The sequence below is a fragment of the Marmota marmota genome, unplaced genomic scaffold (assembly GCF_001458135.2).
Source record: "Marmota marmota marmota unplaced genomic scaffold, marMar, whole genome shotgun sequence".
Lineage (NCBI taxonomy): Eukaryota > Metazoa > Chordata > Mammalia > Rodentia > Sciuridae > Marmota > Marmota marmota.
The window spans coordinates 52,943,031-52,956,252 of record NW_026000005.1 but is presented as its reverse complement, the minus strand read 5'-3'; the positions used below and the strand labels follow the sequence as shown (position 1 = coordinate 52,956,252).

General features: G+C 56.7%; 1 protein-coding gene across 1 annotated transcript in view; it reads right to left on the bottom strand.

Moving 5' to 3' along the window:
* Nucleotides 1–12,900, bottom strand: part of Gpc1 (glypican 1) — a 37,297-nt gene extending 24,397 nt beyond the window's left edge. The window contains exons 1-6 of the mRNA XM_048807999.1: nucleotides 12,823–12,900; nucleotides 12,577–12,700; nucleotides 10,040–10,151; nucleotides 9,459–9,589; nucleotides 431–491; nucleotides 43–195 (exon numbers count right to left, since the gene is read on the bottom strand). Coding sequence (XP_048663956.1) covers nucleotides 43–195; nucleotides 431–491; nucleotides 9,459–9,589; nucleotides 10,040–10,151; nucleotides 12,577–12,700; nucleotides 12,823–12,900 — 659 coding nt within the window. The remainder of the gene's footprint in view (nucleotides 1–42; nucleotides 196–430; nucleotides 492–9,458; nucleotides 9,590–10,039; nucleotides 10,152–12,576; nucleotides 12,701–12,822) is intronic.
* Between the last annotated feature and the right edge of the window lie 322 nt (nucleotides 12,901–13,222).

Genomic DNA, 13,222 nt, shown 5'->3' with positions numbered 1-13,222 from the left:
TCCCCGGCTTCCCCATGCCTAGCTCTGCCCCGCTTCACGCACCTGGCCGAGCGCCGTGCACCGCGGCTCCCGCAGCGCCCGTTCGCCTCTGCCGCGCTGCGCACCTCCGTCCGCCGCCGGCCTCCTCGCCTGCACGCGGTGCCAGTCGTCTCTCCCCCGTCCTCTCCAGGAGCCTTTCCTCGCCCCAGTTCACACCTGATTTTTTGTGGGGGAGGGTGGGAGCTGTTCGCGGGAAACTGGCCAAGAAACTAGCCCTCCCCGGCTCTTAAGTCTGCGTATAGGCAGTCGTTGGAGATTGTCCGCGGTGTTTGGTCCCCTCCACGTGACTCTGGGTGCTCGAGAAACAAAAGCGACGGGGCAGAGGAGGGTCTGTAGGCTTGGCGGCCGGTGGCGGCCAGTGACCTCTGGAGAAGGGCTGGGTTGGACCTACAGGTCAGGTTGTGGAGGAGTGAGGGCGGGTGGGCTCCCGGCAGAGTAGGCAGTGCCCTTAGCTGTCAGTGGAAAGGGAAGTGGGGGTGCCAAGGCATCCCCCCATTAATTAGTGCTGGTATCTGACCGGCTTCTCCATTTGTTCCATGCTGTGGTCCCAGAGACCACCGTGACCTGGGCCAGTCTATGAACCCATCGCTGGAAATGGGAGGAGAACACAAAAGTTGGCACCTTTAGTACCCGTAGCTGGGGTTCCCTGCCCCACCCCCAGAGAAGACTGCCCCCTGGGTAGAGAACTGAGTCACTGCTTGAGAGGTAGCTGGCGGAGATCTGCCCTCCCCCACTGTCCCGCCTCTGTGTCACTTTTGTGACTTACAGAGCCCTGTGCTGCAGGCTCAGGCCAGCTTCTCCTTGCCCGGGCCTGGCGGGCTTCCCTTCACCTGCCTGAGGCCTGCCTGGCTCCTCCTCCCTCACAGCTTCCCAGGCTCCCTGCCTCCCTCTCCCACAGGCAGCGGCATCAGGAGGACCCAGCTGCTCTAGGAATCCAGAGGTGAGGGTAACCCATTGTTCCAGGTTTCCTTTTATCCTGATGAGAGAGTGAGTCCTCAGGGCAGGGGCAGTGTCCAGGTCATTTCTGGACCTGTGGACAGCAAATCTCAAGGATGTGATGATCACAGCTATGGTGCTGGCCCAGTGACCCCTCCCCTAGAACATCCTTAGCACCACCTGCCAGGTTGGCGCCTTGCCACCCGCGGGTCTCAGGACTGGCCCCCAGAGAGGAAGCACTGCTCATTCTGTGCCCATTCCATCAGGGGGAACAGGCGTGAGAGGAGAACAGGCCTCTTGGAGAATGGCCCTGGGTGAGGAGACCCGAGGGCCACATGTGTGGCTGGTGCAGGACCCCAGCTGCCTTCCCTCCCTGGCTGAGGGTCAGGGGCTGTTGCTGTTTTCTCCCTTTGGTCTCCTTGGTGTCGGGTGGCTTCAGGGTGCTTAGCCTTAATCCGTGAGGGAGTGCCAGGCAGGGCCAGGGCTGGCCCTGGAGAGGAGAAACAGTCCCAGCCACAGGTGGGCTGGCCTTCAGCTTCAGGTCCCCATCTTCCAGGAAGATCAAAGAGAGGTGCTGAGCTCAGTGAGATGTTTTCCCTGCTGCCCCTGTGACCTGGCTCTGGATCCACTTCTGGGAAGCCCACTCCCAGAGACCAGAAAGTCTTGCTTCTCCAGCATGTTCACGACGTCACTGCAGGACGTCCTGTTGTAAGGGTCAATCCTGGTGGCAGTGGAGTGCACGGGGGTGGGAGCAGTACATCTAGGCAGCTGGGGTCAGAGGGCATGAGGTGGGGTCAGGTCATGGCACTGACCAGCTGGGCACGCAGGAGGTGTGGTGTCCTGGGGGACTACAGAAGACATAGGTCCCCACACCTTAAAGGGCCGGCAGCAGCCTGAGGGAAGATGTGTCCAGTGGAGAGGAAGTGGCTCCCAGGAACAGCCCAGTGCCCCTGGGCAGCAGGGGAGCAGGCTGGGACCTCCATACCAGAAATCTTTCTGCAAAGGATGACTGGGATCCTTGCTGGAAGGAAGGAGGCCCTGAGCAGGTCTGCAGGGCTTGGTAACAGGAGGAGAAGCTGCCCAGGGGTCTTTGCTGGCCTCTGAGGACACAGCCTCCAGGTGCCGGGGCGCTCTCCACCTCCTTTTCACGCTTGGGAAACACAGTGATAGGCCATCTGTGGTCCCTCCAAGGGACCTCAGCCCAGCACAGCCCCTCAGGGTGGCTCCCGTATGGATTCTGGGAAGTGGAGACTGGTCCCTGCCCGGCTGGAACACTTAGTAGGTCTCTGAAATGTCCCAGTCCTGGGCCAGGCCCCCAGTTCAGAGAAGCAGGGTTTGAAGTCTAAACTCTGGGGTGCACTGGTGGGTGGGCGTGGGATGCCCCAGGGTTCTCAGGACACAGAACATGGAGGCCACTCTTTTCGAGGGTGGTCCTGTGCCCCCCTTCAAACCCTTGCCCCAGGGCACTCAACTCCAAGGCAGAGTGCTTTGGCAGCCGCTCTGCTCTGCTGAGTCCTGAGACCCTTTGATCAGCTGAAGTCTGGGCAAGTCTTCAGGGAAGGTCGGCTCAGAGAGCGGCTGGGCCACCCACACGGGCCGCCTTTGTCCTCTCTGGGCCTGACGCCTGTCTCTCTGGTCTGAGCACCCTGGCAACAGGAGATGACCCCACACAGCCATGCCAGCTGGGCGCAGCATCCCTGGGCTGTTTTTCTGTCCCCTGGTTCTGGCCCTGGGCCGGGTTCTGGGGACGAAGAGGAAGCCTGAGTGTTGGGCTGAACTCTGCACACGACTTCCCAGCACAGAGACGGGTAGGCAGCCACCATGGACACCGCTCAGCGGTCTGCTCTTCTTCCTGGGAGCTTCTGCTGGCCCTCTGTCCCCCTCTTCCCGCCTGGACTTTTGCTGGCTCTGGTCTTTTTCTTCTGCGATCCATGTGACCCGGATGATCTTTCTAACCCAACTTCCATCCCAAGGCAGCAAGGACCTGCCTGTGGATGAGGCCAGGATCCCTGACCTGCATGTGAGAGCAGCCTGCCCAGGTGGAGAGGACCGTTCCCCTGCCTGACTCCCGTTCCAGCCTCTGCCTACACCTTTCCCTCAGATAAGGATGACCTGAGGCTGCTTCCGGCTCCGGAAGTTTGGAGTCCAAGGGTTTTGTGCAGACAGGGCTCCTGAACTTGAGGGGCCTGAAGGTCTTCCTGTGCCCTTGGTGGGATGGGCAAGTCTGTCAGCAGGCCTGGCCTCAGGGTTTACTCTGTCCCCCCAACAGGGAGCAATTTCCAGAACAAGGCCAATTGAAAATGTCCTCTGCTGTGCTCTAAGTGAAAGGACCCCCCCTTTGAAGTGCTGGCCATGAAGGACAAAGGACAGGTGCTGCTGGGGCACTAGCCCACCTGCCCACCCCCCACCCCAGGATCGGGTCCAGCATGAGGCCCGCGGGAGCCTGGATTCTAGTTTTCAGCCCATGGAACCGGCCACTTGTGGCTCTGGAAGCCCTGCTGTGTGTCAGTTCAAGTTCGCATCGATGGGCTCCTGGTTCTCTGTGTGCTTCCTGTGCCTGCTAGAGGTGACGCCACCCCACAAGAGCAGAGTCCAGTGAGCTGGACTGGGTCGCCACCTGGCCTCCCTCTACCCCGCTCTCTTGCTCTGTGTCGTCAGAGCTCCTGCAGGGGGTGCACCTCATTCACCTCATGCACCAAGATGCCACAATGCATGGCAGGTGGCCACTGGACAAAGACCACACACTGCCCTGAGTGCTGGGTGGAAGGAGAGCCCCTCCCTGTGGCTGTGCTGGATGGTGCTGCTCCCGCTGAAGTTGCAAAGGGGTGCTGGGCTGGCCTTGCCAGGGTCTTCCCCAAGAAAGGCCACTGCAGGAGGAGCAGAGCCAGGGTGGGGGCCAGCCACAGGGGAGCAGAGAACAAAAGTGGGCACCTGCGCTGAGTTCAGGAGCCCAGGCCTGGTAGCAGGGGAGCTGAGGCCTCGGTGGCCCTGGCTGGCAGCCCACAGGCTGGAAGGGTCCCTGCCCACCTGGCTGAGGCGGAGCAGCTGTGCTGTGTGACACTGGCCTGGGTGGGGGCTCAGTGGGCAGAGCCTTTTCCTGAGGGTGGATGCTGCCAGGGAGCAGGAGGCTGAGTCCCCAGGAGGGAGGCCCTGGCAGGCTGTGGCTCCTGGAGGGAGGCTGGGCTCTCCGTGCCTCCCTGTGAGCAGTGGCACCAGCTTGGCCTGAACCAGGACTCTGCAGTTGTCAGGCCACAGCCCCGAGGGGAAGGGGAGCCACTGAGGCCTGAGGAAGGAAGGCGTGAAGCCTTCTCCAGGGACAGGAACAGGCTGCCTGGTCACTGGGAGGGGAAGGGGCAGTTGGTCTCATCCCATCCTGCAGCCACAGTGGGACCAGAGGTGAAGGGTGGCCTGGCCTTTGCAACTGTTTACGGGCAGCTTCAGGCCAGGAGCCGGTCAGAGGAGCAGGTCTGGAGCAAGACACAGCGGGGAACTGGGCAAGGAAAGAGTCTGCTGAGCACAGCCTGTGGCAGTGGCCTGGCCCAGGGGCTCTGCCCTCCTGCCCAGCCTCTAGTGCAGCCTCAGGGTGGCTAGCACATGGTCAGGCGGGCACAGGAGGTGGGGGCCTCCCTGCCGGCTGGCCCTTGGCTCCGGCCCTTCAAGACTGTCTGGAAAAGCTGTTGTCAGAGGGGACAGTCAGACAGCCTCACTCTTTCTGAAGGCCTCACACCAAAGTGTTCCCAAGGCTAAGATGGGGCTGCAGGTGGGCCTCGTCCTTGGAGGCCACCTTTGGACCTCACTTCTGGGAGCTTGTGGTTCCCGGGCAGATGGAGGGCACCCTGAGGGGCAAAGGTTGTTCCCTGAATAGCTGCATAATCTTAAAAAAAGAGAAACAAGGTTGGAACACTCACGTTTCCCAATTTCAAACTTACTACAAAGCTACAGTCTTCCAAACCAAGGGCACTGGCGTGAAGACAGACTACAGACTGATGGGAGAGTCAGACATAAAGCCACATGTCTGCAGTCAGCTGAGAGGACAACGGTACCAAGACCATTTAGTGGGAGAGAGACGGTTTCTTGAACCAAGGGGTGGGACCTGAGTAGACCCCTACTTCACCCCAGATGCCACGCTGGACCCCAGTGGGTCAACCTCACAGAGCTAAGATCATTGCGAGAAAACCATGGGGGAGTCATCACGACTTTGGATTCAGCAAAGGATTCTTGGTTATGAGATCAAAGGGCGAGTGCCAAAGGAGGAACAGACCAATGACCCTTCAAACCTCAACCCCTCGCACCGAGGCGTGGGGCCGAGGAGGGGCACAGGTGCCCACCGAATGCGAGAAAACTTGCAAATCATCTCTGAAAGGGTCTAGTTTTCAGAATATATAAAGAACTTTCTCAGCTTAACAGAAAAAAAAAAAGTTGATTCTAGAAAGGACAGAGGATTGAACCATCATGTTTCCCAAGATGATCTGCAAATGGCCTTAAAGAGGTTGATCTTATTATGTGAGTTTGCCTGTAAGAGACAGGGTGGGGGTGAGGTGTGAAGTGGTGATTCATGTGCCGCCTGGGAGCAGCCTGGCTCCCCTGGCCACGTCCCCAGCCTTGTGCTCCCCTCTGGAGGGCGCAGCACTGAAGAGCAGAGCTACAGGGGGGAAGGGAGACTGCGCCCCACACGCAGCTTCCCTGTTCCCAAAGCTGTCGTGGAGCTTTTTGGGGGGACCCAGGCATAGAACCCTGGGACCTGCCTGCAGTGCGCCCGAGGGCCTGCAGAGCCGGAAGTCTGACGCACGGAACCTGAGGAACGAGCAAGGCCTTGGAGAGTTGGAGAGGCCAGGCCCGTCTCCACTGGAGGACCACCAGAACTATCCACAGGCTCCACCCGGCCCGTGTCCCGGGAAGAGGATTCCCCCAGGACTCAGTTACAACCAGTCGTCCTGCATTTCTCCCGACCCTGCTGCCAGGGTGTGGGGTTGTCTGGGGCCTTCCATCCCTTGGGAGGGGCCTGTGCCAGACCTCTGAAGGCCCCTGCAGGGAGCTCACCCGGGGTGAGGGGCAGGGAGCCTGGAGCTCAGGCACAGCCTCTCTGGCTCCAGGAGAGGCCAGGTGGTGGTGTTGGTTTCAGACCCACTGCAGGTAAATTGACACTTTATAACAAACAAAAACCCTTGCAAAGTCAGATTGCCACTGAGGCCTTGCAATGGTGTGGACGATTGTGTCCCTCCAAAACTCATGCAGAAACTCAGTCCACAGCGCAACAGTGGAGGGTGTGCGGCCCAGAGAAGGCCAGTGCCTCCCTGGAAAGGGAGCGTGGTCACGTAAGACACAGTGTCCTCCTCCGGAGAAGCCTTTAAGGCCCCCTCTCTAGGCACCCCACTGGCCAGCGCCTGGGTCTTGGGCTTCCTGGCCTCTGGAGGTGGGAGGAATGGACTTGTGCGCGTAGTGAGTTACCCAGTGGGGGTGTGCTCTCGCCGCCGCAGCACCGCCGGGTTTGGATCACAGGCTGTGGCCGTGCAGGCCATGGGAATGCTGGAGAGAAGCTGGCCTAGGTGACACTGAGAGGCCAGGCCTGAAGGACCCGGGCAGACACAGCCAGCTGGGTCTGGGAGGGGACTCCACCTTGCTTGATCTGCACACATAAGCCAAGCTTAGCTGAGATATTTTTTGTAAATTCTTGTACTAAAGAACAGCAGACCGTAAGCTCATCCATCAGAGGCAACCCAAACACTCGCCCCTTCTTATATCATCTCTGGGAAACTGTGTGCTCAAACCCTCTGCCCTTCTAGAAGTTGACGGCTTCTAAATGTCTTATTAAGGAGGAGCCAGTGATACTTGGTTCCCAGCTAAGCACGTCCTGTGCCGCGGGGAAGTCCCTGTTACTTAAAAGCTATGAAGTCGAGTATTTCCTAGTTTTCACTGGATATTAAGGTTACTAGGGGTTGAAAATTTTAATTGATGTATATAATTAAAACTATTTAAAGTAATAGGAATGAAAGGAAATAACCATTCAGTAATCCCCTTTCAGTGGGTGTCCTAAGACCCCCCAATGGATGTCCCAAACCACTGTGATGCCATGAACACATATGGTTCTGTATACATATGGCATTATCTGGGGTTGTGTGCACGTGTGTCTGTTGGTGCATGCACATGTGTGTCTCTGTGTGTGTCTGTGTGTGCACCTGTCTGCGTGCTTGCGTGTGCATGCGTGTGCATGCGTGTGCATGCGCGTGTGTGAGTGTGCGGGCTTCTTCCTGGACACAGTAGGGTGAAGTTTAGGAGTCAGTGGAATGGCTGTGACCACATTCTGTCCTAGAAGGTAGGTGGGTGTGGCCTGTCGCTCCCCTACCCAGTGCTGCGCAGTCCATCTGCTGACTGGGTTGCTGCAGTTGAGGAGCCTGTAGTCCACGCCTGGATCCGCAGGACAAAGACATGATTCACATCCTGGATGGGCTGGGCTGGGACCGCAGGGATGTCTTTACCTTACCCAGAACTTTACGTGCAGTTTAAAACTGCGATTTTTTTTTTCCTGGAAATTTCCAACTAGTGGTTGAGTATGGGTGACTGAAACAGGGCAAAGCTAAGCCATGGATAAGGGTCACTGTACATAGAAGTGGGGTGTGTTTTTAATTAAGCAATGTGTACGAGGTATGTGAAAAAGAAATTCTGTTGTAAAGCAAAGTTGCTGACGATTCCAGAGGAAGAGAAGGAGGAGGAGGAGGAGGCCGACGACGACTAAGATCAAATCTGAGCAGACAGAGAAAGGAATCTTACGTGTGGTCAAAGTTTTAAAATTAAATAGATTTTATTTATGCTTTTAGACATAAGCCCAATAACATACTGATGTGAAGTTTGAGTTGGGTTTCCTGTCTGTTGAAAGGGCAAAGTTTTCCTGTAGTATTGATCTGATCTTGAAGATGAATTTTTTCTTTACCTTTTAAGCAATTGGCCTTGGAAACAAACATTGTGTGTTTTATCAATTTCTCACACTTCATGTTGTCTTATATTAGGTCTTTCATCTTTTAAGAAAAGTGACTCTTTTCAACAGTAAGAGAGCTAAGCTTTTTTGTACACTCATGTGACTTTCTGTATTTGCCTTTAAAATCTTTGGCCATTTTTGTGTGGTCTACAGTGAACTGTGATCCTATTTAGCCAAGTGTTTTGAAGCTTTTGATGTGTTCCATAGCTCCCCAAATCAAATCCTAAACTAAGTTCTTTTTGCCTTAACCCTGGGAGCTCCCAGGAAGGCCCCCAGAATATTTAAAAACGACTTTTTTCGTCTCCTTAGGCAGACAGACTCTGGGCTGGGGGTGCAGCTCTATGAAAGCCCTTGCCCAGCTCTGGGCCTGGGTCTCCCCCAGCACCACAAAGACAGAGTCCAGGAGGAGAGACTGGACCAGGGGCCTTACTGGGCATAACAGAACATCAGGAGGCCTGTGGAGCAGCCAGGGTTTCCAGACCCCCCCTCAGTCATATCTGTTACCGACGAGAGTGTTCCAGAAATGGCCCGAGATTCCTCGAGCTGATATGTCCTGCTGGGATGTCAGCAGTTATCGGCTGTATGCTGCAGAAGCAACCAAACTCCCATCCCAAAGACTTGGAAAGCAGCTGGGATACAAAACTGCAAAATATTCCCTGAAAAAAGACGGAGAAGTACATGTTTCGGATGATTTTTGAATCCTGCCATTGGACTGAGTGAGGGTTTCTGACACTCTAGGGGACGGCTGACAGAGCCACACTCCCTGTGGCAAGGAAAATAGGAACCAGCCATGTGGGATGAATTAACTAGTGAGATTAATTAGAATTTTTATAACTTTTTGTTTGAAACACTGTAGCTCTTGAAGTCTTGCTGTTTAGAGTTAAGGGAACTTGTATCTCTTGCGTTTTCAGCTGTTGGTAAAATAACTCACAGCAATTTGATAAAATACTCTTTTGTAAAATAAAGGGAACACCTGTATTTTTCTCCCCACCCTGTAGCAGAGGATCGGGATCATCATCTCATCTCAAGGCTATTGTGACGTCCGTAATTGGGCCGCTTGATGGCTTCTCAGCCTACACTGGGGTTAAAGGTCTGACCTGAGACTGCTCATCACCAGGTGGCTTTTGAGAACCAAGGCTGAATAACCCCAGGTCGTGAAAAGCCTCTGGGTGTTACCCAAGCCTGGACCACGGGGGCAAATGTGGGACCACTCCTGGGGCGCTTTGCACAAGTTTAGTGAACCTAAACTTTGCAAAAGATTCACTGTGTTTTTTATTTTTGTAAATAAGGAGATGAGTATGAAAAAGATGGCATTTCCATGTAAAACTCCAGTGCACCTGCAACCAGATTCCGTCCTGCTGTTTTCTTTGAGGTTTTAAACTCACTGTAAACTGGGTTGAATCTGGCCTTTTTTTAGATTAACTAAGAACTAAAACTACCTTTTTCCTAAGCCCTGTGGGCTGACGCTGCATGACTCTGACTAAGCTTCAGAAAAATCACCACCGCTCACGCAAGACAACCTGAGTGCCTGCGGCCACGTGGCCCCGAGAGCTGGCCAGCCCGCTGCACTTGGGTGTCCTCTTTCCACCAGCTGGTGTGGCCGTCACCCTCTGACACAGGCCCCTCCGGTGCCAGTGCAGGCTGGAAGACCAGGCCACAATGTGCCCCATGTGTTAACCCCTTTTCTTCTGTCTCATTGACTGATCCCTGAATCCCTCTGAAGCCAGGTCATGTAGTCCAGACGAGGAGCCCTGGACACCATGACCGCTCAGCGCAGAAGAGCTTGCGCTCTGTGGACACTAGGAAGCTGCTGCCCCTGATGTAAAGGTCCTTCACCAGGCAGGCACGGCCTCCACAGCTGTTTCCTTTAATTGGTTGAATCGCGGGCCTCTCCGCTCTGGGGGCTCCTAACCCCCTGGAACCCCTGCTCCGGGGACTCTCGGTTCCTGGCTGTTCACCCACATGGGTGTGGCCTGCAGCTCCCAGAGCTACCCACAGGGTGCCACAGGGTGGGATGTTGGGGAACTGGACTGCCTGACCGCTCAAGCCAGCCATGGCTGCTGCTGTGGATGAGGTGACCCATGACCTCACAGCCCAATGCAGGTGTCGATGATGATAGCATCTGCGTGACTCTTTGTCCCAGTGGATGACAGTGTCAGTGGTGGTGACAGGGCCACGTTGTCCTGCTGGGTCACATTCCCAACTTGCGGGAGGATGCCCCACAGGGGGAGTTATTGAAGCGAAATGAGCAGAGGCCCGGCCTCAGGAGGCTCTCACAGAGTCAGGGAGGCCGAGCAGGGAGGCCGAGCAGGGAGGCCGAGCAGCCAGGCCAACCTTGATTGATAAGTGAACATAGACGGAGCTATTTCACGTGCACGCTTGTGTTTTAAACAGGGACCTTAAGGTTGACCATTCAGAAGTCGCCGACAAACTTGTAATCCCATAGCAAGGGGTTTCCCAGCGGGGCAGACTGGGTAAGGCCACTGTCACTGCAAGGGTGGCTTTGTTCCTACTCCGGTGGCCGTCCCGAGACAGGCCCCCCCCGTGGTCCTTCTGTGGTCCTGGCTGCTTCTGGTTGGGAGCCGCCCAGCTCTCCGGGCACCACTTGCTCAGGTAGACTCTTCACAGGTTTCCTGTGTGTTCCTGTTGAAACGCGCGCCCCAGAGACCGCGCCTACGGGGTGCCATGGCGGGCCCCCGGGCAAGTTTCTGTTCTGACTGAGCCCTCCGGGCGTCCCGGAGGCCTGACGCCGGCCCTGCAGTGTCCCAGGGAAGGGCTGCACCCCGTGGGCCAGCCATGCCTCTGCTCCAGAGTTTTGTTGTGTGGGTGTGTGTGGTCCACCGATCGACCACGGGACAGGCGTGCTGAGCTGCTGGGTGGACGCTGCCCCTTTTGGGTGATCTGGCCAAGTCGTCCCGTTTGGAGAGAGGTCTGGGTCTCGTCTGCAGGGTGGGGCTGGCCCTCCTGAGCCCTCCCAGGCCCCTGCTCCTGGAGGCGAGGGCCCTGGTAGGCCTGCTGACCGCGGGGTGTGTTTCTGCGCTGTCCATCCGGGTCCTTTCCGTTCTCGCCTTCATGTTTGGTCTTCCTGCGTTGAGTTTTGAAGTCTTCATGGGTAAAGACCAGATTCTTTGCTGGCATCTGCCGTGACGCAGTCCCTGTCCCTGGGTGCTTTGTGCCGCACCGGGCAGGACTAGACGCTCCCGTGGCTCTTGCTGCCACCCCTGGGCAGAGGCACCTGAGTGACGTCGGGCTGAAGGGTGTTAGTTCCTCTTTTGAACCGTCTCGGCTGTTCTTTCGGCTGTCCTCCTGCGTCTGGACGTTGGACTGACTGTCAAGCCCCGCATCTGATGGTGCGTGTCACCTGACTTTACAGAGCAGCAGGGAGAACCGAGCTCCTCTGAAAGCTATTCGCATCGCAGAGCCCATGGACCTCAGACTCCCCCTCAGATCCGTTTACTTAACTGCTTCTCAGTGGAGTTTGACGACCTCCGTGTCTAGGCCGTTCCCCTCTTTCCTCTCAAGATGTCTCCCGGATCGGTCGCGAGCCCTGTTTTTCACGGTGCGTTTCCAGGGGCCATGGCGGTGTGTAGGAGAGTTAGTGCAGGGAGGCTTGACCTTTCAACCTTAGCTTTGCTAAGTTATCTAATTTCTAAATTATCTAATTTCCCAGTTAAACACTTCTGATTCCTGAGGTAGGAAATGACATCATTTGTGATCAGAGATAACTTGATCTTTTTCTTTCCAAATATCTGTGACTTTCTTTTAAAAAAATGTTTCTACCTTGATCAGGATGTCTAGTATACAAATAGAAAGATGTTGGTCGGGATGAAGACCCCTGTCTTTTCTCCTGACTTTAAGGGCCAGATTCTGAAAGTTCTGTCACTGAGCAGGATGCTGACTGGAGGTTTCTAGAAGGTTTCTTCCTCTTCCTTCTCCACTGTGCGGTTTATCTGAAGTTGCATCAGGGAAGTGTGCAGGACTGGTGTCCGGCTCTCTCTGTGGCTTTCTTCTCGCTCCTCGGCCTGGTGTGTCACAGGTGGTGACTGCTGTGGTGCCCCCGCCTGCAGTCCAGGACTACACCCACCTGAGGTGGGAGCATCTCAGTGCCATCGGACAGACCAGCCAAGACCAGCCCTGAGCGCTGGGCTCTCCAGGTGGCAGCCTCTCCTGCTGCCATGGTCTTCCTGGGCTAGCACAGTTGTCCAAGGTCCAGTGACGTTGTCCCACCTTGCCCGGCTGCAGTGCAGCCTTCCTCGTCCAGCCTGAGGGCTTCTTTGCTGGACAACCTCAGCCTGGCGTGTGCCCTGAGCCGAGGCCTGGTCCCGTCCCCCTCTGGGCTTCCTGTGGCCTGCTCGCTGCCTTTGGTCTGCACTGCCCGACTCTGCCTTCCTGCCTCAGGGCCTGCGGCCATGACCTTTCCCAGGGGCCCTGCTCCAGGTTGGCTGCTAGGGAGGACAGCACCTACATGAGTGAGTCCTGACCACTTGAGAGGGTCTGAACCCTGACCCTCAAGTGTCTCTGTCTTGGTGTCCTAGATGGGAGCAGTCACACCCCAGGCCCACTGTCAAGGGCCAGGGTCTGCGTCATCCTCTCACCCATGTTTTAAGTTGGTCCTCTGGGAGTTTCACCTGGAGATTCAGCACTGGGCGCTGCCCAGGGCAGGGTGCAGGAGGCCCCAAGTGAGCTCCGGGAGCTGGTTGGGGCCACCGTGGCCTGGTGCTTGCAGGCGCTGAGGCTCTGCTCCTCGAAGAGCTGCAGAGTGGGACACTCAGCAAAGTGCAGACACCACCCCTAAACCTCTCAGAAACCGCTGCTCAAAATTGTTGACGCTTGGCTCCTGGCCCTGGGAACAGGATGGACCGCCTTGTCATTACCTGTGGGCGTGTGGCTGAGCCGCTCCGCGGGGTGTGGTGCCTATCCACAGAGGCCTGGGCCTTGCAGGGACTGACCATCCCCCACTGGAGGCCACAGAAAACACTGCTGCCAGGGCACAGCAGCTCAGGGAGGACCCAGTCAGCCCATGCCTCGTGGACTAGTGGGCAGCAGGAACTGGGCCCAGGACTCGCCTGCCTTCCTCAGAGCCCTTCTGGGGTCCCCCTGCCACGCTGGCTCCTGCCTCTGGTTTGGGTTGGTCTGCTTCCTGGAGAGGCCTCCCTTCCGTCCTCCGTCCTCCTGCCTTCCCAGTCTCCTGGAGCAACCCCGTACCCCGTGCCCAGCCTCAGTTCAAGCATCAGCCATGCCCCAAGGCCTTTTCAGGCCTCCAGCCTCTGACCC